This window comes from Microplitis demolitor, chromosome 6, assembly GCF_026212275.2.
Source record: "Microplitis demolitor isolate Queensland-Clemson2020A chromosome 6, iyMicDemo2.1a, whole genome shotgun sequence".
NCBI lineage: Eukaryota > Metazoa > Arthropoda > Insecta > Hymenoptera > Braconidae > Microplitis > Microplitis demolitor.
Genome location: NC_068550.1, coordinates 2492380 through 2520127, shown reverse-complemented (window position 1 = coordinate 2520127; position 27748 = coordinate 2492380). Strand labels below are relative to the sequence as shown.

The following is a 27748-nucleotide window of genomic DNA, read 5'->3' as shown; positions in this document are numbered from 1 at the left end:
CGTTTGATTTACGGCCCTCCGGCTCTGCTGCCAGAAAAAAATATTCACCGATCATTTCCCTCCCCCTCAACCGTCCCTATTCCCTCTTTCACACACTATTACTTTATTTACTAACACTAATACCAGACTAGCCTAGTGTTTTGTGTCTGCTATCAACCCCTTGCCCACAAAACTAAAACGTTCAATCAGTTTTTCGACTGTTAGGTTTTTTCGATAATCGAAAAAAAAAAAAAAAGTATTTTTTTGAAGAGAACTAGGTAAAATTGTTTGTCGATTACTTCTTATCGTCACTGGATCGTGAATTTCATCAGTAAAAAAAAACTATTGATAATTTTTGTCGGGTGATTTTTTTTTGACATCTGCTGGAGACAGGTTTTGAATAAAAAAATAAAAAAAAAAAAAAAACAAAATACAAAGGACACGTGAATTAGACGGTTATATTTTTGTTTGATATATTTAATTAAATATAAAAATATTATTTCTGAGGGAGAAAGATGGGAAAAATATATATGTTTAGTATATGTGTGGTGCTCATCGGCGCTTAGCGAAGCAAACAGACAGAAAATGGAGCGCAACCGCATATAAAGAGTCGTTGATAACGGAATGATATACGACTTGGCGTGAATAGCCGTGTTGGAAAGAGAAAAGAGAATTGGGGGAGAGGTTGCAGGAGAGGAATATGAGGGTGTACCGAAATACGTAACGGGCGAGGTTGTACTAGTGTACTGTACTGGTATAGAACACTGAGTGAAGAGGAAGGCTGTGTGGGGTATAGGGTGGCTTCGTGGTGATTGATCGGCATGGAGATAACGCGTGATATTCGCTCCCAGGATTAAGTGAATGCGGGAGCACTTCATAATTCCGGCGGTCAGCCCGACGGAAACTGGCAACCGCGATTTAGCTGAGTAGAAAACATTACTCATTACCATTATTTTTTTTATTTTTTAATTATCTTAGTTACTATTTTTAGTTTTTTATTTTTTATTACTACTTATTGCCATGGATCATTTTTTTAAGGTGATAGATTTTTTTTATCGGCCATTGGGTAAGTGGATAATAGTCTCGTAAAAACCCTTGGGGTTTTAAGAAAATTATTTTATAATTTATGGTGGGTTAAATAATTATTTTTATGGGTAATTTACTTTATCGAAGCAATTTTTATTATAAATATTTAAAAAGAATTTTTTTTTTTTTCATTATAAATTTAAAAAAAAATTAAAATGATAAAGTAACTAATTAAAAAACGATTGGAAAGACATTAATAAATAATTACAAGCATAATTGCCCACTTAAAAATAGATAGAACCAATTAAACAATTTATCGACGAGCAACGAATTGAAATAATCCGTATACGCGGTAATAAAGCTCGTCGGGTTAGACATCCGATATTCCACGTACGTAATAGCCGGACATGAGGCTCGGGATCCTTAAATTATTCACGTCCCCAGCTCGTTAGGACCAGATTGCAAGATCTACGTTTCAACCTCGAGCTTTCTATCTCCATCTCCATCTCCATCTCCATCTCTATCTCTATCTCATACCTATCTCTCTCACACACTTGACTCGCAACCAGTTACAATGTCGTTGCCGCAGATAGGAACGCCCGGCTCGGATTTAGCTATTCGATATTCTCGAATTCCAGATCGATTCATCCCCAGCTGCCATCGGCTTCCTGCCAGTCCCACCCCGCCGCCAAATCCATCAAATCTATTTCCTTGAAAGCTTCGGCATAAATAGACTCGACAATCAAAACTTAAGACGGTTTAATTTTAACCCACATGAAAATTCCATATGAGATTACTCAGTAACTTCAATGCTTCGCGTTTACTTCCAAATCGATTTTAAATATTTAAAATAGTTTTTTCAAAGTAAAATAGTGTAGAGGTAAATTCCTGATGGTTAATATTTATTTAACGCATCCGATTCCAGTAAACATCCGGTTTATTTGGTTTTTATTTTAAAATATAAAATGTATTTTATATTTATTTTGTTTATTTACTTTTCGATCAGTTTGTTTTATTTTACGAAAAAAAAATATTTTTTCTGAAGCAGTAATTGAAAAATGATCAAAGATTGCCGGAGGGTCAGTTAAAACAACTGACCAAGCTGGTAAATGAGTTAAGACCGAGCTTGAGGGTTGGAAAAGCAAATTTCTCGCCTCAATTACAACTTTGAGGGTGTTTTCCATCGACCCTTCGTCCCTAAGTCTAACGACTCTATTTTTTTGTGGTTTTCGCATCAGTACAGCCGTTAGTGGTGGGGATAAATAAAAATAATGAGTAAACAAGGAAAGATTAAGTTGAAAAAGAAGAAACAAAAAGCTCAAGGATAATAAGTATTGGGTCTCTTTACTTTGTTTTGCGTGAGATGATACAAGGGAGAGAATCTCAAGTCTCGCGTGGCCATAAACTTTGATGTACGCGTTCGCAGTTAAGACACACTAGTGGGTGTTGGATGGCTGAATGGTTGTTGGTATCTGCCAGTCGACATTGCCGAGAAATTCGCATTAGAAACTAAAGCTCCAGGGAAACGAGAAGTTACGGTCTACCTTTTATGTGCTGCTCGTACGCAGAATGCTCGCTACTTGTCTTGGGTATCATGACGGATGTCTGCTCGTTTATATCGCAATATAACTGCTCTATATTTTTTTTTAAATCCTAGTTTTATTATGAATTATTGTTAACGATCTCTGCTGCACATTAACTTTCATTTATTTCTCCATATCAATTTTTTTGGTTTGTAAAATAATTTATAGAAGAGATCGCGGCGCGACGGGATGTCTAGAGTAATTAATTCCTGTAGCTTTTGTGCCAATGCTGTTTTTAATTAAAATTAATTATATTAATGATAGTAATATTAATAATAATTAAAAATAAAAATTGACTATAATTTGAATGTTTGAAATTTAAAAAAAATCTCGGCCAATTAATTTCGTATATTTTTTAAAGCCACCGTCAGTGTACCCGGACTCCGTTGTTCCCTAATCGAGCAGCCTCGCGCATAATATTTAATTTTTAATCCGACAGTATTCAAATGCACTCTCCTCTCTTCCTCATCGCTGCTCTCATTCTTACAACCAAAAGCTCGCGCCTAATGGGAATACAATTTATACTCTGGCCACGGCTTATTTTACATTTATGCTAAATATCCCACGTGCTTATTTATATTTTTTTGCTATCGCATTTTAACATTTTTTACTTTTTACTCATACTACAATTTTTTCATCATAACGAACTAAATTTATCTTTAATTATTTAGTATTTTTAAATTAAAAAACTTTACTAAAAAAAATTCATTCAAATAAAAAATTAATCACTAAAATAAATTTTTTATCTTCATGGAATTAAAGAAAACAGTTTTTAAAAAATATATTCAAGTCGAATATAAATAATTAAGATTACAAACAATGGAGTTGTATAAACATTAGTGATATGATTATCATGAGTAATCCGGTGCAAAGCAATCTCGTTTGATTTCTCGAAACGCCACGGTCAGTACGCTCGGTTAAGACAGACAAATGTGTTCTGGTCAGTCGAGGCCGTCCCGCCGCAGCAACACCATCACTACTCGACTAGTGTACTACCAGCCGTAGCAATGGGACGAGAGAGATTTACAAGTTTAGTTAGCAGCGATCACACCCACGGGAGTAGTACGTGATAGCTCGTTTCTACTCTTCCTTCGTCCACACAAACATCTCACTCACATCTCCCAATACGGTCTTCCAATTTGCATCTTTTGTATCAATCGAAACTTTTAAATCTGCAACATTTATTAAACGAACTATACATTTATCATTCTGATCCTTTAACCCAAGGAAATTTTATGTTTTAGAAAAAAAAATCGTCTGCATTAGAAAATACTTGTGAGATCATGTCGTCTTTCATTTTTAATTAACGTAAAAAAAATTTAATATTTTTAACGATTATTATAAAGTGTAAAATTAATTTTAAAAAATTGCAATTTTCCATTTTTATAAAATTTTTGCAATTGCGAAAAAAATTTTCGACAAATTGAAGAAGTTAAAAAAATTAAAATGACAAATTTTAAATTGCTGTCAAAATTTATTTTTTTTTCATTTTCGAATAAAATCAGATTTCAAATCAAAAATGTTTTTTTATATTTTTCTGTTTAAAAAATTATTTATAAAAATATCAAAATACAATTTTTTAAAATTTCTGGTAAAAATTAAAAAAAAAACTTCGAAAATCCCATTTTGTCCAGTTTCCCTTATATATATATATATATATATATATATATATATATATATATATATATATATATAAATATAATACTCTACATTATAACTAAACGACACAGAAAAATCTCGAGACGTCGACTAACTGTTACAGATAACACCAGCGTAACACGTCATTTTTTTCAGGCTGTCGCTTATGAATGACCATACGCGGATAAGCCGGACGTAAATATATTGCTTTTAGGACTATACTATGTCCAAAGTGTCCCCAGAGCATTCGTTTGAATTATTTTATATCCAGCTATTTTTTATTATCAGAATCCAAAAAGCTCAAACACACACTCATACACTCACTCCCTTCTCCCTTCCCTCGGTCAGTCATTCACTCATGGGATCACAAAGTTGTCTGACAAGCTTTGTTAAGCGCAGCTATTCACGTACATCCATGCATTAATATATTTATAGATCGTACATGGACGTATAAAATGTAAGTGTAGAAATAGGTGTCTCGAATCGGGCCATTTGCTGGGCAAAACCGCGTCGCATAATGGGAAAATTTGCGTAAACGGTGGGATCATTAAACGCCCCTTGTACAGGCTCATGCATACATACATTCCTACATCTATTTATATGAGACACATACACCAGAAAAGGCCTCGGAGGAACAGAAGAGGGACAGAAGAGGGTCAAGTGCTCTAGCAGTGAGTCAGCCAACAGACGGAGTGAGAAGACTTGGATACAATGTGGGAGCTATAACTCGCGGTAATACCAACCTAACTGTGCACCCATGATTATAACGCTGCCAATTAGTCAAGCTGGCTTACGATGCGTCTACCCTCAGGATATTGTCCTTTACTGTCTACTAATACACACATCCACACGCTAACTCAACTATAGACAGACACAAATTCCAACTTTGCTATTTAATTTTAAAATTCCCGTCAGTTCACTGGCTGACGAATTTGATCGGCGGATATTGTTATCATGTGGTAAAATAATTAGTCCTGTGACAATTTAATAAAACAATTTGTTGGGCGCACACGTGCAGGCCGCAAACAGAACCCAGGTTTCGCGAGACAGTGGAAATGTAGATAGGAGTTCTTGAGAGGCATAAGTTTTGTAATTATTTAACTAAATTGCGAGCCAGCATGTGCCGTTTCACGGGATGCTTAGCGAACAACAAAAAATAATAATTTTGAATTAAATTAATGGTGGTTATTAATTATCTTTATTACTTGTCTTGAAACATTTGTTAAGTGCTATTTAACTTGCGGGATATAAGTTTCTGGAATTATAATTCAAATTTTATAAATTTGTCTGCCCTGTCTTGTTACCAATTTTGTTTTTTTTTTTTTTTTCCATTTATAGACAATGCTCGATTGTTTTTTTCAACACAACCCTCAATTAAAATTTCAAAAGTTTCCTTATTATAGAAGTTTGGAAATGAGCCCATCTTACACCCGATTGCCGCGAAAAAAATAAAAACGTGATCTTCAGTAATTAAAACAATTTTTTTTTTCAAATTCGTATTTTCTTTATTTAATAAAGAATAATAATATCAGTACACAAAAAAAAATTTCGCGGTGCAAAAAATTTTTACTTACCCCAAGAAAATTTTTTGAATTATTAATTGAAAAGGAAAATTTTCTTGAGCCAAGAAATTCTTTTTTTCTGTGTAATAGTAAACATTGTATAAAATATTTTTTTTTTTGTTATAACGGCAAAAGTTTTATCGAAGGTATGATTGATCTGGTACGAGGTTATAACGAATTACGGTGTAAAAAGCTGACGGTGACAAACCCCCACGGAAACTCTGAACCCCTTTCCAATCCTTATATTCCCATTTCTCTGTAGCGAGACTGTATACTGTATACTGGCAGTGTATGTGAATGAGAATGTGTATTTAGTTGATTTTACAGTAGCCGGGGGCGTCAAAACCAACGATATACGTGGCTCAGATGTTTAATTAATTTAACGTCCCCGCGTAAATGAAACGCAAAAACATAATACGATCTGACGTCCACCGTGAGGGCATGTGGGGCCAGGGGTCAGGGGGGCTTAAAAAAGCTTCCGTCATGCAGATTTATATTTTTATTTTTATTTTCAATCTATTTATTTATTTATTTTGTTAATTTTTAATTTTATCCTTCCATTATGTCTCGTCCCATTCTTCGTTTTATTTATTATTTTTTTTTCTTCTGCCGTCGACTGAATTTTATTTCTTCTCGACTTGCATCCGTTTTGATTTAACCCGTGGATTATATCGTGCTCGAGAATTTAAAAGAGTAAGTTAAATAAATAAATAAATAAAAGCTCTCTAAGAGTATAAATGGACCGTAAAAAACTACTCTGTTAATTTTCAATATTTTTCTTTATATATGTTTAAAACAATTTTTTTTCTACCCAATTTCTCTTCATCTATCTTTGGCCCTGTCTTTTTTTTTTTCATGACCCGAAGCTATGTCAATCGGGCAATCGAGTTAGCATCAGCCACCAATTTCCCTCAATCTTCTCTGGCTCTTGCAGAGCAGTTAGCGTCTCTGTTTGCATTTTTAATTCCTACAGTCGAGTAAAAACCAAGAGCGCAAATAAGCTTACCAAAAAAAGAAGAGATAACGGAGGATGAAAGAGAGCAAGAGATAAAGCCAAATAAAGAGAGAAAGAGAGCTGTTCGTTTCCGTTTTTTCTTCCGTCACAGCCAATCCTCTCTCCCGCGTAAAATTTTTTTTTATTCCATTTTAGTTATTTATATTTTTGTTTAAACCCCTAAGACTGGAATCCGCTTGGCATCCGGGATTTTTCTCCAACAACCGGAAATTAATCGGCCGAGCGATAAACACGGAGATATAAAATGACATTTTGGATTCACCTCGTTACCATGCGCTCTCGTGCGTAACTAAACAAACAGTCCGACGACGATTACCATCGGTTAGTTATTTCAAAACCCGTGATATATATATATATACACATATATATCAAACGACATGAACCGGGACTGTTTGCCCACGACCTGGACCATTATCTAATACAAGAAATTATACGCTATAGGTTATTCTGATTGTAACTCGATGAATGAAATCGATGATGCCTTTCGTCATTTGAATCACTGAATTCTGTTCTGTTGTATAAATCAACATTAACATGCTCACGTTTATATATTTCCATCCTCAGCGCTCGTTTTCCAAGTACAAATATATCTATATATATTTATATATACGTTATATATGGTATAGCTTTAAAATGCCTCAATTGCACACTCGCGTAATGTGAAATTGCTCGCAAGCCGCTTTATTAGTTTGTCCGAGCGATAAATCAAACCGTAGATCAATTTTGCTTTGCCACCATTTCTACTCCTGTTGGTTCAATATCACAGATTATAAATTCGTGATTTCGTGGCCAATTCACTACAAACTATGAATTTATATCTATTAAACTAAACTAGTCTCGTTCAGAAATCAATTATATCCCTAATAATTATCTCTAATTATTTTTTTTTTGTTTTTAAAAAAAATTTTGAAGATTTTAATTAAAATGAATAAATTTATTTATAAATATAAAATTGAATGATGATTTTTTTTTTATAAAAATTGGGGTGATTATGGTGACAAATACAGAGTAGTATAGTAGAGAGAGAAGGAATAGCGTCAGATGTAGATGGTTGGCGTTTAGTTAGAGACACACTCACAAGGGAGGAAATCGAGAGAGTACGAAGGGATGCATTTGGATTTGAAGGGTGGAACGGGGCTGGTCGAGCAATTAGCGAGCCGTCAGTGGCACAGTGGCTAGGCGGTAGGCTTCTGCGATGTAGAACCAAGGCTACGTTATATACAGTGTAGATGGTAGATGGTATGAGCTCGATTACGACTACAAGAGTATGTTGTGTAGTATACAGACTACTGAGTGTAGAGTACAGAGGGGAAGCACAAGTACAACCACTCGGCCTAACGCACCGTTGAGACTCTCGCTCAGCTGACCCGAGGGTGAAACTCACCCCTAATTAGAATACCCATCTAAACTTCAAGTTGTATTGGTTCGGTGATCAGGCACTTTATACAAGGCCTCTATAAATTAATCTGTATCTATATATACATATTTGAATCCAAATTTTATCCCAATTTTGTTTCTTAATTATAATTATTTTTTTTTTTATCTCATAATCCAAGTTTATAAATATCACTTACAAAAGCACACCCCTTGAGGTAAACTGGGCCACTTAAAATTTCAAATCTGAAACCAACTCACATTTTTTTGTGTCTATTTTGCCCACACTAATTTTTTTTTAAATTATTAGGCAATGGGGCTCATTTCGCTCTCCTCTATTTTCTATAATAAAAAAAAAGAAAGTAAACTAATAAAATAAAAAAATGCAAAAAATGTTTCTAGCCAGCAACGACAATGAAATTGTTAAAATAGTAACCGGATATCGACAAACGAAACAAGGGGCTGAAATTCAATCTATGAAGGATAATTAGTGATTGAGGTACATACACACATACTCAGTGGGAATAGGATGCGGGGATGAATGCAATTATAATTTTAATTTCAAAGGTATTTAATAAAGGGAACGGATGCATCGTGTGTTGTAGGCTTCACATATCCCCAACAACGCTCTTGCATCCGTCGCGCTTGAGCCCTCTCGTGCTGTGCGAGTGTTATATCCAAACCCTAAGCGGACTAATTAGTAATTACGGCTTGACAGCCGACCATTTCAGCTCGCTTTGGCTCGCGAACGAGCCGGCCCTCGGCAACCTATTGCACTCTCAGTCTCTGCGCCCTAACCCGCTCAGCTATTGCCCAGCAGAACCCAACCTGACCCAACTGAACCTTCTACCCGTCTCCCGATCCTTCTCTCTCACTCCCTCTATCTCTCACACCCAGACCTCAAGCTCTCTCGCTCATATTCCTCTCGATATGACATTAATGTGAATACGTCAAACATTAAATGCCCCTGCTGCATCTGAGTAGTCTTTGTTTTAATTGTATTCATCGTCATCACCGTGCGCATATCCACATTATTATTGTTGTCGCTGTTATAATACTACTTGTGTACACCAGCAACATTATCGCAAATTTTACCGATGCAATTGACTGACATTTTAGTATAATACTCAACACACATAGACACACACTCCCGCAACAACTGCATTCAAGCATCAGAATCAATATAATAATAGCAGTATGAGCTTTAAGCCATCTATAATTAAATTAACCAGTCCAACTAGCTTTTTTTTAATTTTTAAAATCCACTTATTCGCTTTATCTCTTTACGAACACATTCATATATTCGTTATTTTATTTATCTATCTGTCTGTTTATTTTTATTTATTCTATCAATACGTTTCATATTTCACTCAATTTCCGAACACACTCGATCAGATTTAATTACACCAACATCTACATCCACTTTTACCCCGCGGAATTCAGTTATTAAATCAAATAATAAAGAATAGCAATCGGTATTTAGTTTTAATTTATTTTTTTATAGCCGATGAGCAGAAATTAGTTAATTGTTGCGTAAAAAAATCCCAATTGAGGGACGAAATTAAAAAAAAAGGTGGAATTGAATTTTTACGGATGGAATGTCCAGCTTGTAGTTAAGCTTTCAACATGCCCGCATCAAAGGTTCGTTGGAAATCAGTATGTGCTGTCGAAGAGTACAGAGTACAGAGTACAGAGGAGTTTAGTGGAATCTCGTGGGACGTGTGTATGTCGGAGAGAAAGGAGACAAATGGACAGGGAGCGAAACCGCGTCCCTTTATTCTCTAATTGGTATCGCATCGGGGACCGCAGTTAACAAAAATCCTCGAGCTGGAGAGGAAAAGTTTGAGAATATTGTGTAGGTGATAGTAGGGGAGGAAGTGGAGGGTGTAGACCGCGAGTCGGTAAGCAATGATTGATGCTACGCCACGTGGTTTTGAGCTCTTGGGCTCTGGTCTCTGGGTTCTAGGCTCTGGGCTCGAATCTGGACTTTGGGATATAGGATATAGGATATGGGGTATAGGATGTCGACTGTTTTTTGGTGAAAAGGGTGACGGGCTGGAGGAGAAAGGGACAGAATGAGTGAACGTAAATGAGAGGGGTGTTGCAGGACGTAGATGCTTGATGAGAGAATGGGAAAATTTAATTAACGTAAATGCCGGGCGCCACGGCCGGTGCTACTACACGGTGTGTGGCGATCGCTCATATGCAACCCCTCGCGTCCTCGGGGTTGTTTTCTCGCTTACACTCACTGAGGCTAAACGTTGACCGAACGCTTAGGTTATTAAACACTCGGCCACGCAACATATCCACCAGGATATAAGTGCTCAGATCAAGGGGTTACTCTGATTTCTAGAATGATTGATTCAAGTGTCTGTCCTTGTAATTATTTATCTTTTTCATCATTTATTATTTTTTTTTTGCAAGTACTGAAGAAAACAAATGACTTGAAAATTTTTAATTCATAAGGATCTAAATGATAGATTTATTTTTAGTTGACCGCAGTACTGGGATTTGAAATTTATTCCAACAAATAATAAAAGAAAAGTCAACAATCAATGGAAAATAAACAAACCAATACTTTACTTATTTTTCTTGTACCCTTTTATTTACTCAGTTGTTTACTTTCTTATCGAATTCTCAGTAATATATTTTACCTCGGTAAATTTATATTTTATTTTAACTCTTAGTATTGTTTTGCTTTTCATTCTTTCACGATTTTCTTCTCTTATTCGACACTCCTCTCATGGCATACCAATCTCGTAATCGACTTTACGAAACAATTCTATAATCCCTTAAACTTAATTAGGGACCGAACTGAAGGCGAGGCGGAACTCGAGTTAACTCAAGCTACAAACAAGAACAATATCTTATCCTCATGGCCAACAGAACTTTGTTAGTCTCTCTAGACTATAGTCTGGCCCGAGGGAGACGTCGGAACGAGCAGACAAAAAATATACAAGGATGCGAAAAAAAGACACGAAGAAAAAAAGAATTAAAAAAACAACAAAAAAGGCCATCTTAAGTGGCGACATCACGAGCCTCTGGCCAATGTAATCGCTCGTAAAAATTTAATAAACGATCAAAGTGGACATGATATGACAAACGGATATTATGACAAAATTTCAATTTTCGATCCTTAGTATTTTTCATACTGAATTTTTTTTTATTTCAAGTGAAAGAGATAAATAAATTTTATTCACCAAAGATACCAGTGCTCAGCACACATGTATGTAAATACGCATGTGCGTAGACATGACTGCGTAAAGACACGTGTGTTTGTGTGTTTCGGGCTTTATATATTAAATCAACCGAAAATAGGATGTCAATATGTCGACCCTCCAGGCGTTTACCTAGTCTTCACTCATATCGAGGAATTCCACTGTACACATACAAGGAAAGTAAACTCCGATGTTATGGAGCATAGAATATTCATAACACGAAAATAATTTTGGACATTCATCTCTTTGCTATGAATTTTATTTAGCTGTGAATATTAATCTCAGTAAAATTTTTTATTTGAAATTCGGCTATTGTTGGTTAAATTTCTTTAACTTCCCGTAACGCATGCCGTAATTTTGGTTGGGATCGTCGCCTAAAAAATTCTATAGAAAATCGGTCGGAAATCTAGACTCAGGGCTCGCTGCTTAGAAAAAAATTATTTCTCTTTACTTCTGTGTGCTAGGGTTCACAGAAAACTTGTCTGATACCCCCGAGGCCTCCAAACATACAACGAACGCCTTAATTTTGGTCGGGATCGTCATCTGAGAAATTCTATAGAAAATCGATTGACAATCTAGACTCAGCTCCTTGAGTTTGAAAATAGCAGGAAGTTTTAAATTTTTCTCGCGGGGTTAACCGTTTTCTAAATATTTTTTTTTTTTATTCTGAATGAGACCAAATTGATTTTATGAAATTTTTTATGAATGCACTGAAAAGAAAATAATAATTATGTATAATAATTTTATTAAAATTATAATAAAACTAAATCATAGTTAAATACAATAAAAAGTATGATAGACGCCATGGTATAAAATAAAACGAAGAAATGAAAACAGAGGATAAAAAACGATAACAACAAGTAATTTTCATCACGACAAAGTTCCGTCTGATCAGCTCTCGAGCTTATCATCTCGTTGGTGTGCCACGTAAGGGAAAGTAACCTCGTGAAGGAAACACATTGATAATGTCCCCGAGGGATAAGGAATCGCGGACTTGCGTCCATTTTCCACTTCTACATTCACTAGTCTCACCACCTTCTCTACTTCTCTCTTCTTCTTCTTCTTCTCCCTTCTTCTATTCAGCTTATCTCATTTATTACCTAGCCGGTCTTTCTTCGAGGTAAATCGTCTCGTTCATCGGTTATTTTACAACCTCGAGATACGAAAAATAATGTCTTTGTTTTCACAACGCAAGGAATAGCTAGAGAAAATAATAAAAATATTCGTGACAGTCGAACACACAAAAGATAACATGTTTTGTGATTTTCTCAAATGTCTTACAATTTTCTTCACCACTATTACTACTCTAATCGCGACGGACCATCAACATCAACATCAGTAGCTCAAGTACTGAGACCGCTACCAACGACCACCAGAAACTACCAGAGACTTGGTAATTGAATTCGATGGTTTGTACACATCGAGGTGAGAAACTACGGAGATAAAAATCATGAGTCACGAGGGAATATAGAGCGTGTATACCTGAGTCTCGTTTATAAGTATCAACATCCACTTTTATTTCAGTTAGGTGTTAGATAACGTAAGGGCATAAATGCTTACTAGATAACACTTCTGCAATTTTGCAATTTGTTACTTGCAATTTGTCGCTTAATAATTTTATATGTTGTTATTATTTGAAATGTTATTTGTTGAGAAATATCAACTTATTAAAATTAGAAAAATCCATAAAATTAAAAAAAAATGACTATTTGAAGAGGAACGAACCCTCAGAAGCTAACGTGAGAAATTTAATGATTGTCTTCGATTTTATCAGTCACACAATGTCCATGGTCTGAAACGTTCCGTATCTCCGAGATACGGCCCGCGACAAAATAATTTTGTTCTCGACATATTGAAAATACCGTTTTCGACTTCTTTGAGCTTGAAAATAGCGGGAAATTTTGAAGGTGGCCCGCAGGGTCAATCGAATTCCAGATTTTCTTTCTGAGATTAGAGATTATCAAATTTAGTGTAGCCAATCATTTTGAGTATATATATATATATATATATATATATATATATATATATTCTCTTAATTTGTTTATTACTTATAAACGACATTACATTAAAATATTTCCCTATGAGTGTACAATTAAATTCCCAACATTAAAATTTCCCACATCAGAATCCTACGCAAATAAAATCTTTGAGTATCGAAATTACCAATAGTTAAAATTGTCCAAAGTTAAAATAATCTAAAACTAAAATTATCCAACATAAATATTCAACAAAAGTAAAATTTCAAACGATATATATTAATTACAACTATATTAAATATATCACATTAAGTTATAACATATTTGATTAAAATAGCCACGAGTCATTCAGATAAAAAATTGCTTACGAACGTGATAAAATAACAGTATAAAACTCAGTGACCATAAACTCACTTAGTTTCGATTTATCTTTCGTATTCTCCAATAAATTTTTGATAAATTATTGCTTTATATTATTTTTTTTATTTCATTTCTAAAAAAAAAAAAAAAAAAAAATGAATCATTTTTCTGTATCCAGTGTTACGATCTGGATATTTATAATTATTATAAATGCGTTATCAGTAACATCAAAATTAGTTCCAATTCAGAAAAATGATCCAATTATTTGGCGGGAATATGGAAAGCGAGGTATAGCATTTCTTTTTTTGAGAATAAAATTTTAAAAATTTCTCGAGAATTTCTTATCAGATTTATTTAGTTACCATATTATAATAATCTAAAATATATGTATACATACAAATTTTTCAGCTAACTTTGTGAGATTTAATAGCATATACGCAATATCTATCAATGAAGAACTGCTAAATGGTAATAGATACAGTTCTGGTCGATGTGATAATTTGAATCCTTGGAATCGTAATTGGGCTGCATATTATTTGAGTTACCCAAATACTTGTCGAGGGTCAATTCATTACTGTTGGTTCAAAGCCGTAAGTCCAAATTTATAATCACATTGTAATGAGGGACAAAAAAAATAAAATATACTAACTTATATGAGAATTAATTAGAAAACTAAAAAGCGGGAGGCACTCGAAGAAAGACTGGCTGACACAAAAGCTGCAATGTATGCAACTTTGAACTTTCATATGTATCAATATCTTCGAAATATTACAGATAAAGAACACAAAATGTTGGATCATACTGGTAACGATTGTTACTGTCTTTGTGAACGTCATTATAATTTTAAAAATAATCCGCGTGGTAATTTACTTGATTCCATTTGTTATGATCCAGTTTCAGCCGATGACGGATAGTGAGTTTTGTTATTTAATTTTGATTTAAAAAATTGTTTTTTTCTTAAAAATGCTTCTGATGTAAGGGAGTAGATTTTATAAATAAATCTTTTAGTGTTGCAACTGGCGCGAGATTTAAAAGACACGGTAACGTAATTTACCTTCAACTTCAACAAGGCTTATTATCAGAAGGACGAATTGATCCTGATACTTTAATGTGGAAAATTTCTGATAGATGTAATTTAACAAAGAAAGTGGTTTATAATTTCCGCAAGGATGGCACCTATGATGGACTTGAAATCGTATTAGAAGACATGATTTTGCCCGAAAATGCAGTTGTTACAGGTCGTAAAATATTTATATAATTGTTTTTATAGTAAATATTGCTTGTAACAATAATTTTTATGAATTAGATTATTTAAAATATTAAACAGGCGTTACGTTGAATCAATCATTGCGCGGACGTTATATTAATGAAAGTGGAAATTTTGATAATGATAAAAATGAAGTTGTAAAAACAAGTCAATGTCACGGGAGGTAATTATAGTATTACTTATAAATTATTTAAAATTGTTATCGATATAAAATGCATGGGTTTTATAGCCGTATTTTATCAACTGATTTAATATTTTGTTTTAGAACCACGGACTTGGTGCATGGTCATTCAGATCTTCTGCCATCTACGTCTTTGATAGGAATTAATAAAGAACTTAGTAAATCATGCGAACATAAAATAGTATTTGGTGGAACTGCTGTGAGTTCAGATCATCTCCAACATGTTGTTCCGTATGTTGATTTACAGGAAATCGTTACCGATGAAAATTCACCAGAGCCTCTTCGCGGAATTGGTTGGTATTACCGCAGTCATCCTGGCTACGGAGGATTCTTGGCTCTTAAGATTTTCAAATAATTGTAAATTTCGGCAAAAAAAAAAAAAAAAAAAAAAAAAAAAAAAAAAAATGTGTTCACTTAATAACAGTAAAATAAATAAATTCAAATCAACTGAAAAAAGAATCTTATTGATTTTAAGTAATTGTATATTAGTAATAATTATATATTTTTACATGTTTAAATTTTTGACCAGAGTATTTTTATTTATTAACGGAACATTGGCTAGACTGGTCGGTTCTATTAAGGAACATTTATTTCGAACTTATTCTAAGTATGTTTTTGTCACATGTGGATTAGTCCTCTAGCTTAATACGCACTGTAATATCATACTTTAGTTCATAGATGATAATTTTATTTTAATCGGTTTCGCCCCGAATATACTTGCTGGGCTCATCAGTAAAGTTGATGCAAGTATATTCTACTTTAGACCGATTAAAGGATGTTGAATAAATGATAGTGAATTCTTCGATAATGATGGTGGTGTAGCAAGTGTTCCAATCTTGCTATCATCTTTTGGTAGAATTCTATTTAATTTTAAGCCATGTTTTCATTTTTACATGTTTAAATTTTTGACCAGGGTATTTATTTATTCAACATCCTTTAATTGGTCTAAAGTAGAATATACTTGCATCAACTTTACTGATGAGCCCAGCAAGTATATTCGGGGCGAAACCGATTAAAATAAAATTATCATCTATGAACTAAAGTATGATATTACAGTGCGTATTAGGCTAGAGGACTAATCCACATGTAACAAAAACATACTTAGAATAAGTTCGAAATAAATGTTCCTTAATGGAACCGACCAGTCTAGCCAATGTTCCGTTAATAAATAATTATATACTTATTTGGAAAGCTTACAATAATTTATCTTCATAAAAAAATAACCGAAATTTAAAGCAGCATTATGTAGAAACCTAAACTTTTTCGAGCTGTTATCTGTAGAAAATTACAACATAAGGAAATTCATGTACGTCCGCAGGCACCTTGAAAATGTCGTGCATTATTTTTATGGTTATTACTCAAAAGCGATTTTTAATGCTTTATTAACACAGAGACACTCGTATTCATCCAAACCATCGTGATTCCGTTCGTACAAATAATCTTAGTAATAAAAAATTAATAAATGTTATCCGTACGTTAATGACATTCCTGTCTACATAATGACGTCAATCACGACTTATATTTACACGGGTATTTATTGCCACATTATAATATATAAGAAATAATGTTTCAAGCAGACCATACCAGAAAACTTGTTAACTTTGCTAAGTTTTCATTTACTGCACTTCATTCGTTTAACTTACTTGCCATTCCACGATAAATTAGAAACATTATGGATTGTTTTTATTTATCCAGTATCACAATATGGATACTTATAATCGTTATTCACTTGAATATATTATCAGTAACATCGAAATTAGTTTCAATTCAAAAAGGTGATCCAACTGAGTGGCGAGAATATGGAGAAAAAGGTAAGTAAAATATATCGGCATTGCTTGTTGAATAATTACACTTTTTCAAAGGTGATATGTTGTAAATATATTTGCATGATTTTATTCATCATATTTATCGTAACAATCTCAAACATATGTTTAACATTGTAAGCCAGCGTGCTGAAATTCAATAACATATACGCAATATCTATCAATGAGGAACTATTGAGTGAAAGTGGATATACTAGTGGTAGATGCACAGAAAGATAAAATCTTGACTCGAGAAAATTTTTCTTCAACCAAGAAATTTTTCAGCGGTCGGAATGAAAACCGGAAATTTCTTGAACGAAGTGAAATAATTTTTTGAATTTTAAATCTTGAATTAAGAAAAAAAAATTCTTAAGTCAATACATATTTCACACTTGGTCCAATAATATAATTACTTGTTTTAAAAACTTGCTTTTCTTGTTATAATAAATATTTTTCTCAACCTAAGTATGTTACCAACTTAAACCAAGAAATCAAAATATTTAGTTCAAGAAAGTTATATCCTTAATTAAAGAACTATGATGTTTTGAAACAATAAACGGTACAAACTCGAACTAAAAATAAAGGGAGTTGGTTTAAAAAATTTTAACTCTTGGTTTGAGTATAGTTTACTTTCTTTGACCAATCACACGAAAAATCTCAAACCAAGATTACTTGAGTCTCAAGCCAAGAAAGTTTTCTCTTGGATTCACTCGTAGGTGCTCCCTTCTTCGCACCCCAAGGAATGAATACTCCCCACTCTCTCTCTTTCTCACACTAGCACAGCAAATGGATTTTGAGTCCGCATTTTTATTTTAAATAAATTAAAAATTAAATAGCTAAATTATATTATTATAATAAATTAATTAATTAATGTAATTAAACAATATCGAATAATTTCTCAATTTTTTTTGTAATTAAATTTTTTTTTTTTTAAACTTTTTTATTTTAATATTGAAATTCATTTATAAACGATTCATACGATCCGTTCAGTATTTCAGTAAAATGTCGGAACTAACATTTTTCTAAATTATTGGCGATAATATTTGTAATATTAATTCTGTGTTTAGGATTTAAAAATGTGACTGACCATAAGGCCAGTGTGGCTTAGTATACGTGGGCAAAGTAAACGTAACCTGTCAAAGGCTGAGATGGCCTAGTTGGTAAAGCTCTCGCGTGACGCCGAATCGATCTGGGTTCGATTTCTTCTTCAAGCGATAATTGTTTTTTCTCAATTTGTTTTAAGTGTTTAACTCATTGCGAAACTTGCCTATCCCTCATAAATGCTTCCGATAAAGTATTTATTTGCTTCACGGCATTGTTTTTAATATTTAAACGAAAAAAAATTGCTACTCAACATAAATATTCAACAAAAGTAAAATTTCAAACGATATATATTAATTACAACTATATTAAATATATCACATTAAGTTATAACATATTTGATTAAAATAGCCACGAGTCATTCAGATAAAAAATTGCTTACGAACGTGATAAAATAACAGTATAAAACTCAGTGACCATAAACTCACTTAGTTTCGATTTATCTTTCGTATTCTCCAATAAATTTTTGATAAATTATTGCTTTATATTATTTTTTTTATTTCATTTCTAAAAAAAAAAAAAAAATGAATCATTTTTCTGTATCCAGTGTTACGATCTGGATATTTATAATTATTATAAATGCGTTATCAGTAACATCAAAATTAGTTCCAATTCAGAAAAATGATCCAATTATTTGGCGGGAATATGGAAAGCGAGGTATAGCATTTCTTTTTTTGAGAATAAAATTTTAAAAATTTCTCGAGAATTTCTTATCAGATATATTTAGTTACCATATTATAATAATCTAAAATATATGTATACATACAAATTTTTCAGCAAACTTTGTGAAATTTAATAGCATATACACAATATCTATCAATGAAGAACTGCTAAATAATAATAGATACAGTTCTGGTCGATGTGATAATTTGAATCCTTGGAATCGTAATTGGGCTGCATATTATTTGAGTTACCCAAATACTTGTCGAGGGTCAATTCATTACTGTTGGTTCAAAGCCGTAAGTCCAAATTTATAATCACATTGTAATGAGGGACAAAAAAAATAAAATATACTAACTTATATGAGAATTAATTAGAAAACCGAAAAGCGGAAGGCACTCGAAGAAAGACTGGCTGACATAAAAAATGCAAGGTATATAACTTTGGACGCTTATTTTATGAGCTATCTTTTTACGCAAGAAGAGGAAGTTAAGAACTTGTTGAATTATGCTGGTAACGATTGTTACTGTCTTTGCGAACGTTATTATAATTATGAAAATAATCCGCGTGGTGATTTGCTTGATTCCATTTGTTATGATCCAGTTTCAGTTGATGACGGATAGTGAGTTTTTCTATTCAATTATAGATTTAATGATTTTTTCATTCTAATGCTTTTTAGCACTTTGGACCATAATTTATGAATAAATAACTATTTTAGTGTTGCAACTGGAGTGAGATTTAAAAGACATAGTAACATAGTTTACCTCGAACTTCAACAAGGTATATTATCAGCAGGACGAATTGATCCCAATACTTTAATGTGGAAAAGTTCGGATAACTGTAGTTCAGCAGAAAAAGTCGTTTATAATCGGCGAAAATATCCAACGAGTTCTCCAACCTCTGCCTCAGGAGGGACGTCAAATTATGACTCATTTGATATGTTTATGAGAACAATATTTCTTCCTTTATTTAAGTTGTACCGTGATCCGGCAGTTATATTAGAAGATATGACATTGCCAGAGAGTGCAGTTGTAACAGGTCATTTATTTATGGTAGTTTAAGTAATAATTAATTGTTTGGAACAACAGTTTTTAATAATTAGCTTTCTTACATTATTATGCAGGAATTACATTTGGTAAATCATTGCGTGGACGTTATGTTAATGATAATGGCGATTTTACTGAAAATGTAGATGACATTGTAAAAGAAAGTCAATGTTCTGAGAGGTAAGTATATATTATTTTTCTAATATTAGGATGCTGCAGTTATTGAGATGTTCAAAATTTGTGTCATACTCAGTGCTGAGAATATTTTGTCATCTAATGAGCTGTTGTTTCATTTTGTTTGTTCATAAACTTATTGTTTCATTTTAGGGTCCCTGAATTGACTACTGATTCAGTAAATTATTTGTTACCTACGTCTTTGGTAGGAAGGAATAACGAACTCAGTAAATCATGTGAACATAAAATTCAATTTCATGGATCTAAGGAGGGTACTGATTCCATACAACATATTGTTCCGTATATTGATTTACAAGAAATCGTTACCGATCAAAATGCGCCTAAGCCTCTTCGCGGAATTGGTTGGTATTATCGCAGTCATCCTGGCTACGGAGGATTCTTGGCTCTTAAGATTTTCGAATAATTGTAAATTTCGGCAAAAAAAAAAAAAAAATAAATGTCTTCACTTAATAACAGTAAAATAAATAAATTCAAATCAACTGAATGAAGAATCTTATTGGATTTATGTAATTGTACATTACACGGAGAAAAAATTAAAGGAACTGTTCCTAGTACGTTTATGAAATATCATCCCATAACGTTATGGTAATGATTACTTGGGATTATGGGATATAGGCCCATACTTTTTGGGAAGGTTTCCATATATATGGTAACAATTCCTATCATTATGGTAACAGTTCCCATATCGCATGTGAAAGAATCATGGTAATGATTACCATACTCATAGGAATAGTTCCCATAAGCAAATAGGAACCAATCCTATAACCACATTGTAACGGTTCCTATAATATTATGGTGACCATTCCCATAATATTTTGGTAACCATTCCCATAATATTATGGTAACCATTTCCATAATATTATGGTAACTGTTCCTATAATATTATGGTAACGATTACCATAATATTATAGTAACGATTACCATAATTCCATAGGTACTATTCCGATACCGTATGGGAATTATATCCATAATTATAGGAATGGTTACCATAATATATATGGGTGCCGTTCCTATAATCAACATTTCAAAAAAACCAGTTACCATGCAGTATGGGAACCATTCCCATAATATATTGTAACTGTTACTATAATTTTCTCTCCGTGTAGTCAAAAATTTATCAATGTCATTAAAAAGATCTATCAGTTCGTTAAATACCGAAAAAATTAATAATATATCTTTTTTTTCTGCACGATATTGATAATAATCATAAACAATATCGTGACGAATACATAAAATTTTTTGAAAACCTCTTAGGAAAATTTTCTATTTCGTTTCTAAATTCCGTCCTAGATTTTCTTGAAATGTGACTTCTGACTTTCCATACATTCTCTCTATATTTTGAAATCCATGACAACCCACAAAGCTCGTATCTATATCTTGTCCCCAATCAAAAATTTCTATAAAATATCATCTTGTAGCCTTTCTATTCCAGAAATCAATTTGCTTCTTTATCCGCCAAGACAATGGAATCGCCTAACCGGTTATTTTCCACCGAAACTCAGTTACCCATAGTAAAAATAAAAAAGTATCCGTCTCGGTGTTCTAAATTTGCGTTATCTCTGGTTTTCGACAGTAATGTGCTGGAGTATTATGTAGAGAGCAATGTACACCGTACCACACACGTCCCTTTCTGCTATAAAATGATCGTGGGATGTAAGCGCCGCCGCGGTGTGCCGTTTAGCGTCAGATAGCGGAAACGTATGAGCTGAATCGGGGAATGAGGAACCTGCAACCGCTACAACTCCCTTATCTTAAAGGTACCCACTCAATAGCACCAGTACCACTCGGAATTTCCTTGTTCCCATTGTTTTATATTAGTAATTTCGAGGCTCGTTGCAAAAAACGTAACATCTTTATTCAAAAAACAGTCAGCCGCGTTTGAGTTGTAGCAGCATAAATTAATATATAAAGAGAGGGATGTATAACGTTGGTAGAAAGGGGGTTACTTATATATACTCTGCAGTGGGTGTAATTCGGTCTACTGGCAAGAGCCTCCGGGGTTGAGGTGCTTGCGGTAAATCTAATAACATTGTAATGCTGTTACTACGTCCCTCAAAGTTGCCCTCGTAAGTTAACTATTTCTCCCTTCTTGTATGCTATATATATTTTGTTACTGCTTGCATATATACTTACTACCCCCACTCCTTCTATTACTAATACGAGTACTGTTCAAGTATAAAGTTGACACTGTACTCGTCTATATAACAGGAGGTTTGTAATGCCGGGAATTTCTAACGCGTTTCTCTCGTTTCATTTGCTCCCGGATAAATTTTTAAAATAAAACCATGCGTGCATCAGAGAGAGCTATATATTTTTAAATAAAAAGCATTCGAGGAGGGAAAAAAAAAACAATAAAGCCACGTTACAAAACAACTAGACCAACAATGCATCAAAGCTTTTGTCTATTCGTAAATTTCAAATATTTTTCATCAGCATTGCTGATTTATTGATAAATTGTTTGATTTAGTACTTTTTTTTGGTTTAAAGGAAAAAAAGGGGTTGTTGAGATTGTTTTTATCGATTGTAGTAATGATGTATTTAGTTAGATGTGTTAATTTTAAAATTAAAGATTAAAATATGTTGATATTACAGTAAGTTTGCTGTAGAGTTAGCATGTCATAAGCTGAAGGTAAAGCCCTGGGAAGTCACCCGGGGGTTGTTCTGCAAACTATGCTCTGGAAAAGTTCAACACAACTTCATAACATCCGAGCGGAGAGAGTATAAGGGAGAAAGGGTTCTGAAGTAGCTGCTGAGGGGTAGGGGTTTGAGTCTAGTGTGAATGAGTGTATAAGAAAGAGGGTGAAATTGTTGTAGCGTGAGCTTACATGGGTTACGCTAAGTACAAAGGTGTCTAGATGCTTCTCCCGGTGGAAGTAGTGCTGCAAGTGGAAGTGGAAGTAACTATATCCATTGGCTTGGAACAACGCACTAACTATTGCCAGCTTTATACTGATAAGAAGTTTAACAAACTTTCAAATGCCACAATTGTCTCGGAATCGTACTTGATTTTATGCCTCAATTTTTACTAACTTCATAATTTATGCTGCATTTAATTAATTTTATTATTTAATTGCAAATATTTGAGACAAAATTCAGTTAAATATTATTTATAAAATTCTGCGGTATTATTTATTTCTCGCCAAGATGGACGACATTTTTAAATATAATTAGAAGTGACAGTAAAATTTTCGACAGCTAAATGAATGAATAATTAATTCTGAAAATTTTCTTTTCTCAGAAATATTACTTTTTACATATTATCTGCTAAATGCCGTAAGATGGATATTAATGTAAATTAGATGTATTGCCGTAAGATGGAAGCTTGCGCTGTAATATGAAAAATTTTATAATACATATCTGACTTCTGTTTGTTGATTTATTGCCGTAAGATGGATGTCCATGTTCGTAAGATGTATTGCCGTAAGATGGACATTTGTGGTTTATTTTTTCTTGAATAAAATACATGCAGTAAAAGTTTCGCTGTAAGATGGAACCTTGTGCAGTAAGATGGATTTTTTTGTAGTTTGTACCTGCTCACGGTTTGTTGATTGATTGCCGTAAGATGGGCATCTTGGGACATTTTTGTAAAAAATAATTAATTCTTCGCTGTAAGATGAGCAACAGCGATTCAAATCATGAGTAATTATTTAAAAATTTAAAATTTTGTAGAATCTTGTCAGCATGATAATAGGTATTCAACAAACTAAAAAAAAATTCATAAATTATGACAATAATGATAAAAAATGAGCAATATGGATATTAATGTAAAAGAGTCGCGGGTTAATTTGAGGCCAATCGGGAAAGCCACAGAATCGGATCGAATCAGATAAACCGAGCGAAATGTATAAAATGGTATTGTCGAATAATTTGTTAGTTTACAAATCTCCGGTTTTGTGTGTTGTCAAGTGGTACAAAGTGTATGAGCTAGAGTGAGACCAGTGGTTAATAATAGCCGCAGTTCTACACACAATTCTGGTGTGTCAGGTTAGTTGTTACCAGTGAAGCCAGCTAAATGTAACTCTCCGGCAGTAGTTGCTCGTGCACAGCACAATATACCATCACAGTACGAGGGCATGTAGATAAAAATCAGTAATTAGCCGGGACTATTATAGCCGAGCGTTTGAAAAATTAGCGAGTGCAGGCAATAGTTGTCGGTCGGGCTTTCATACCTAGCTAGAGTGAGGGAGTAAGGGAACTAGGTAGCTAGTGTTGTATATAGTTGTAGTATGAAGGTGGTAACCAGCCCTCTGGGCATAATTTCGCTTCGTTGCTACGTATCCAAACGTAACATCCAGTCTGTCTCTGATTTATACGGGTTTGCTATTAATTACCCACCCCCGTCAACCCCCATTTACTGTTAACCCCTAGCGTGCAACCTCACCCCCTCCCCCCGATTTGTATTGCCCCCATACGAGTACACCCACGTATGTATAAACGTATGAATGTACGGGTAAAGTACGTGTCTAAATGTTTGCAAGCTCACTCGACCTATACTTAGGTGTTTACATCGTTAAATAATTTAGGCACTGGCTTTGCTGCTGCCGTACTACGACTAGTTGATGTAATCGTAAACAGAACCCAATCGATTCTATCTACTATATTCGATTCATTAGTTATTATGTTTACTCTATCAGCTCAAAAGCTTTGTGTACTAATTAATTCATTTAACTTGTCACAGTTTTTCTTCAACTCACAATTTATTATAAATTAATTAAATAATAATTGCTATTTATGCAACCAGTAGAACTGCCAAATATTATGATAAATAATTAATGCTGTTTATACATCTATTAATTATGTTATTAACATTTATAAATAAAAATAAAAATATACTGAGTATATAAATATTTATGGAAAGCATAACTGTGTCCATAATGGAACACATGCGATGTTTAGATGTCATCAGTTTTAATGTTTGCGCTCATTGACAGTCTCTTTGATTTCGATAAGACACAGAGACTTCTATAGATCCTTGTAACGTGTCTCTATTAAACCCCTCTATCGCGTCTCTGTCACTGTATCGAAACATATGTCAAGTGGCTGGGTTTCGCGGCTCGCTTTGCGTCCATAATTTATTTACCAAACGTCAGCTAAATTATTGTTTGCATTGTCAAGTTACTATTCCATCAGTTGGCTTATGATTTTTTGTCACACAAAATAGGGTAAAAAATGATGAAAAATATTTTCGAGCTTCGGAAACATGAGAGGAAGCTTTAATCTGAGAGGCATAACCCTGTCATCGTGTAAACTCTTGATCTGCATTGCTGGAATTCCGACAGACTATACACGAGACGCAAGTAGTAGGAGTAGAACGTGTGCCAGACATGGTTAGGTCGTGGCATGCGACCGCAAGCTCTCAGCCTCATTGCAACCGTGCCCGAGCTTTGGCTGTCGAGGCCTATTTCCCACCCATCAGCCCATCAGCCCATCAACCCATTACCAACCATTGCTGGCCTCTCATATCTTCGCCCTTCACACTCCGACCCTGTCTCTAGTCTGCCTATCATTCGATGCAACTTCAACGCTATCGACGAGACAGCGACTCCAGAGCAACCGGAGAGACATTCAAGACATAACACACATGAGATATGTATCATTAACTTCGAATATATGCCATAACTTGGCTATCGTTATCGTCAAATTGTTTACACAACTGCCTTATGGTATGTTTAAGGGTTCTGCAGTCATTTTCGAAGGCATGCGTTATCGACAAATCGATAATATTTTACTCTGATCAATTTTCATTGATTTTTTTTTTTTTTTCATTAATTAGAACTGAATACCTATACAATTTATATATTTTTTTTTTTTTATTTATTGAAAATCTTTGTAACATAAATTTTTATTTGATATTTTACGGAAGTTAATTATCGAATTAAAAAATTTTTTATAAAAATTTTTCAAATTATTTTTAAATTTTAAAAATTTGATTTATATAATTTTTTGAAATTTTTTAATCATCAGAATCTCTACTGTATATTTTTAAAAAAATTTTCACCAGAAATTTTAGTAAATATTATTTTTCAAAATTTAAAAAATCACAATTTTTAAAAATTCATTTTTTTCGCATTTTTCGACAATCATTTAATGAACGTCTGAATAATATAAATAAATAATATCTCCAACATGAAAATAAACGATCGAATTCACGTAAATAGGGAGTAAAGGGAAGTATAATCGTTCAAGCCCTGCACCATTTAACCCCCTCACCAGCCCACACTCTCCCCAGCTATTTATTGCCTGCACTCGGTCAGTTCACAGCCTAAATATGTTACAGTCACACATTTTTCAACCCCTCATTCAAATATTTCAAACTTATTTATTTTTTTTTCCATTCTATTCTACCTCAATAAAATTAACCCTACTCTACACCATATTACACCTTTTTTTTATTTTCTTTAATTAACCTATATAAATATATCTAAAAACCCTTGTTAATAGTGATCGGGCACTCAATGACAGGCACTCGTAATAAAGTAACGCGAAATCAAGACCTTCATACCGTGAAAAGGGAGAGTAAAGCGTGAGCAAAGCTTAAAGGGATGAAAGCTTCAGCCTTAGAGAAAACTCACGGAAAAGGGGTGGGAGGGTAGTCTCAGAGCGACGGCAGGGGCTCTAAGCTTCTCAAGATAAAAGAAAGACCAACTGTTGAATATCGGCCCGTGATAAATTTATACCAAATACTTTATTGCTTTGATATTAATAAATAATAATAATAATTATTATTATTATAAATTATTATTATTAAGATTATTGTCATGATTATTTACTAATGACAAAAAATAATTTCCAAGTCCTGAGAATTTCAAAATTACAAAAAAAAAAAAAAAAAGAAAATTACTTACGGGTATCAATGATGAATTTTTTGAGTTCCGCGGTTCACTTGATGAATAAAAATTAAATCACTAGTTACCAAATAAATATCGAACTTTGTCTCTAAGCCTCAAAAAAAAAGTTTCGTGCTAAAAAAATAATTTTTTTTGTTGATAAAAAAATTTTGAGCTTTGAAAAGTGTTGGCTGTCAAAAGCTACAGAGCGTTAACGCACGTGCGACCGGGCCGCGATGCACGTGGTGTTTGTTCGCAGAAGTAACTTGCGAAAGGTACGCGCGTTAGAAATTCGCGATTGTTGCTGCACAAGCGCGGATTGGCTGGTGGGCGTTGTGTGCGCAAGCTCGTAGGCGGTTCTGCAGCTTTTGGGGCGTTATCAAGACCAAGGTGGCAATAGGTGATGTCGTGTCCTGGGGACGGTACCGTCTTCGAGGTTGGTCGGTTCTTCACGACAAAAGCTCAAGCTTCACCGCCTTACTCAACATCTCAACCCGTTCCTCCTCCTCCTTGGCCTGCATACTTTCTTCGAGCTTTTATTTCACTCCTCAACACCTTGCTGATAATCATTTTTCTTGCTCACTTTATTTTTTTTTTGTAAAGCAAATAAATTATTTTGTATTAAAAATTTTTTTTTTCCAAAACATTTTAATTTTAAAATGTCAAAAAATTATTTTTACTTGAAATTTTTTAAATTTTTATCAAAAAAAAATTTCAAACCCCCATTGATAAATTTTTTGAATCCTTATACATAATTTTGACTTCTTACAACTGCCTAATTTTAGAACTTAAGGGATCAGAAAAAAAAATTTTTTTTAATAATTTAGTCACAGGCCAAATTCCAAAACTCATTTTATCGATAAATCATTTATTTTTCGATAAATATATAATTTGAATTTTCAATAATGATCAGAAATATCACAAGATATGACATAACT

General features: G+C 33.5%; 3 protein-coding genes across 3 annotated transcripts in view; 2 read left to right on the top strand and 1 right to left on the bottom strand.

The window, feature by feature from the left end:
* The window catches only part of LOC103579135 (LIM domain only protein 3-like), a 64994-nt gene extending 37981 nt beyond the window's left edge, over nt 1-27013 (bottom strand). Inside the window, exon 1 of the mRNA XM_053739803.1 lies at nt 26829-27013. The gene's annotated coding sequence lies outside the window, so the exon portion shown is untranslated. The remainder of the gene's footprint in view (nt 1-26828) is intronic.
* LOC103579170 (uncharacterized) lies at nt 12668-15534 on the top strand. The gene is made up of 6 exons (XM_014441414.2): nt 12668-12788; nt 14140-14321; nt 14400-14644; nt 14740-14969; nt 15059-15161; nt 15264-15534. The coding sequence occupies exons 1-6, from the start codon at nt 12668-12670 to the stop codon at nt 15532-15534; spliced, it is 1152 nt and encodes a 383-aa protein (XP_014296900.2).
* Nucleotides 16759-20467, top strand: LOC103576048 (uncharacterized). The gene is made up of 6 exons (XM_014442720.2): nt 16759-16990; nt 18860-19041; nt 19120-19364; nt 19461-19780; nt 19866-19968; nt 20116-20467. Exons 1-6 carry the CDS (start codon nt 16852-16854, stop codon nt 20384-20386), a joined length of 1260 nt encoding a protein of 419 aa, XP_014298206.1. The 5' UTR covers nt 16759-16851; the 3' UTR covers nt 20387-20467.
* Nucleotides 27014-27748: the final 735 nt, after the last annotated feature.

What these genes read in the sequence shown, in the direction of transcription:
- LOC103579170 (XM_014441414.2), top strand. Translation starts at nt 12,668, where the DNA reads ATGTCTTACAATTTTCTTCACCACTATTACTACTCTAATCGCGACGGA. An exon ending in CAGAAACTACCAGAGACTTG is followed by an intron (nt 12,789 to 14,139) that starts GTAATTGAATTC and finishes CAAATTTTTCAG; the next exon opens with CTAACTTTGTGAGATTTAAT. An exon ending in ATTACTGTTGGTTCAAAGCC is followed by an intron (nt 14,322 to 14,399) that starts GTAAGTCCAAAT and finishes AGAATTAATTAG; the next exon opens with AAAACTAAAAAGCGGGAGGC.
- LOC103576048 (XM_014442720.2), top strand. Translation starts at nt 16,852, where the DNA reads ATGGATTGTTTTTATTTATCCAGTATCACAATATGGATACTTATAATC. An exon ending in GTTTCAGTTGATGACGGATA is followed by an intron (nt 19,365 to 19,460) that starts GTGAGTTTTTCT and finishes TAACTATTTTAG; the next exon opens with TGTTGCAACTGGAGTGAGAT. An exon ending in GAAAGTCAATGTTCTGAGAG is followed by an intron (nt 19,969 to 20,115) that starts GTAAGTATATAT and finishes GTTTCATTTTAG; the next exon opens with GGTCCCTGAATTGACTACTG.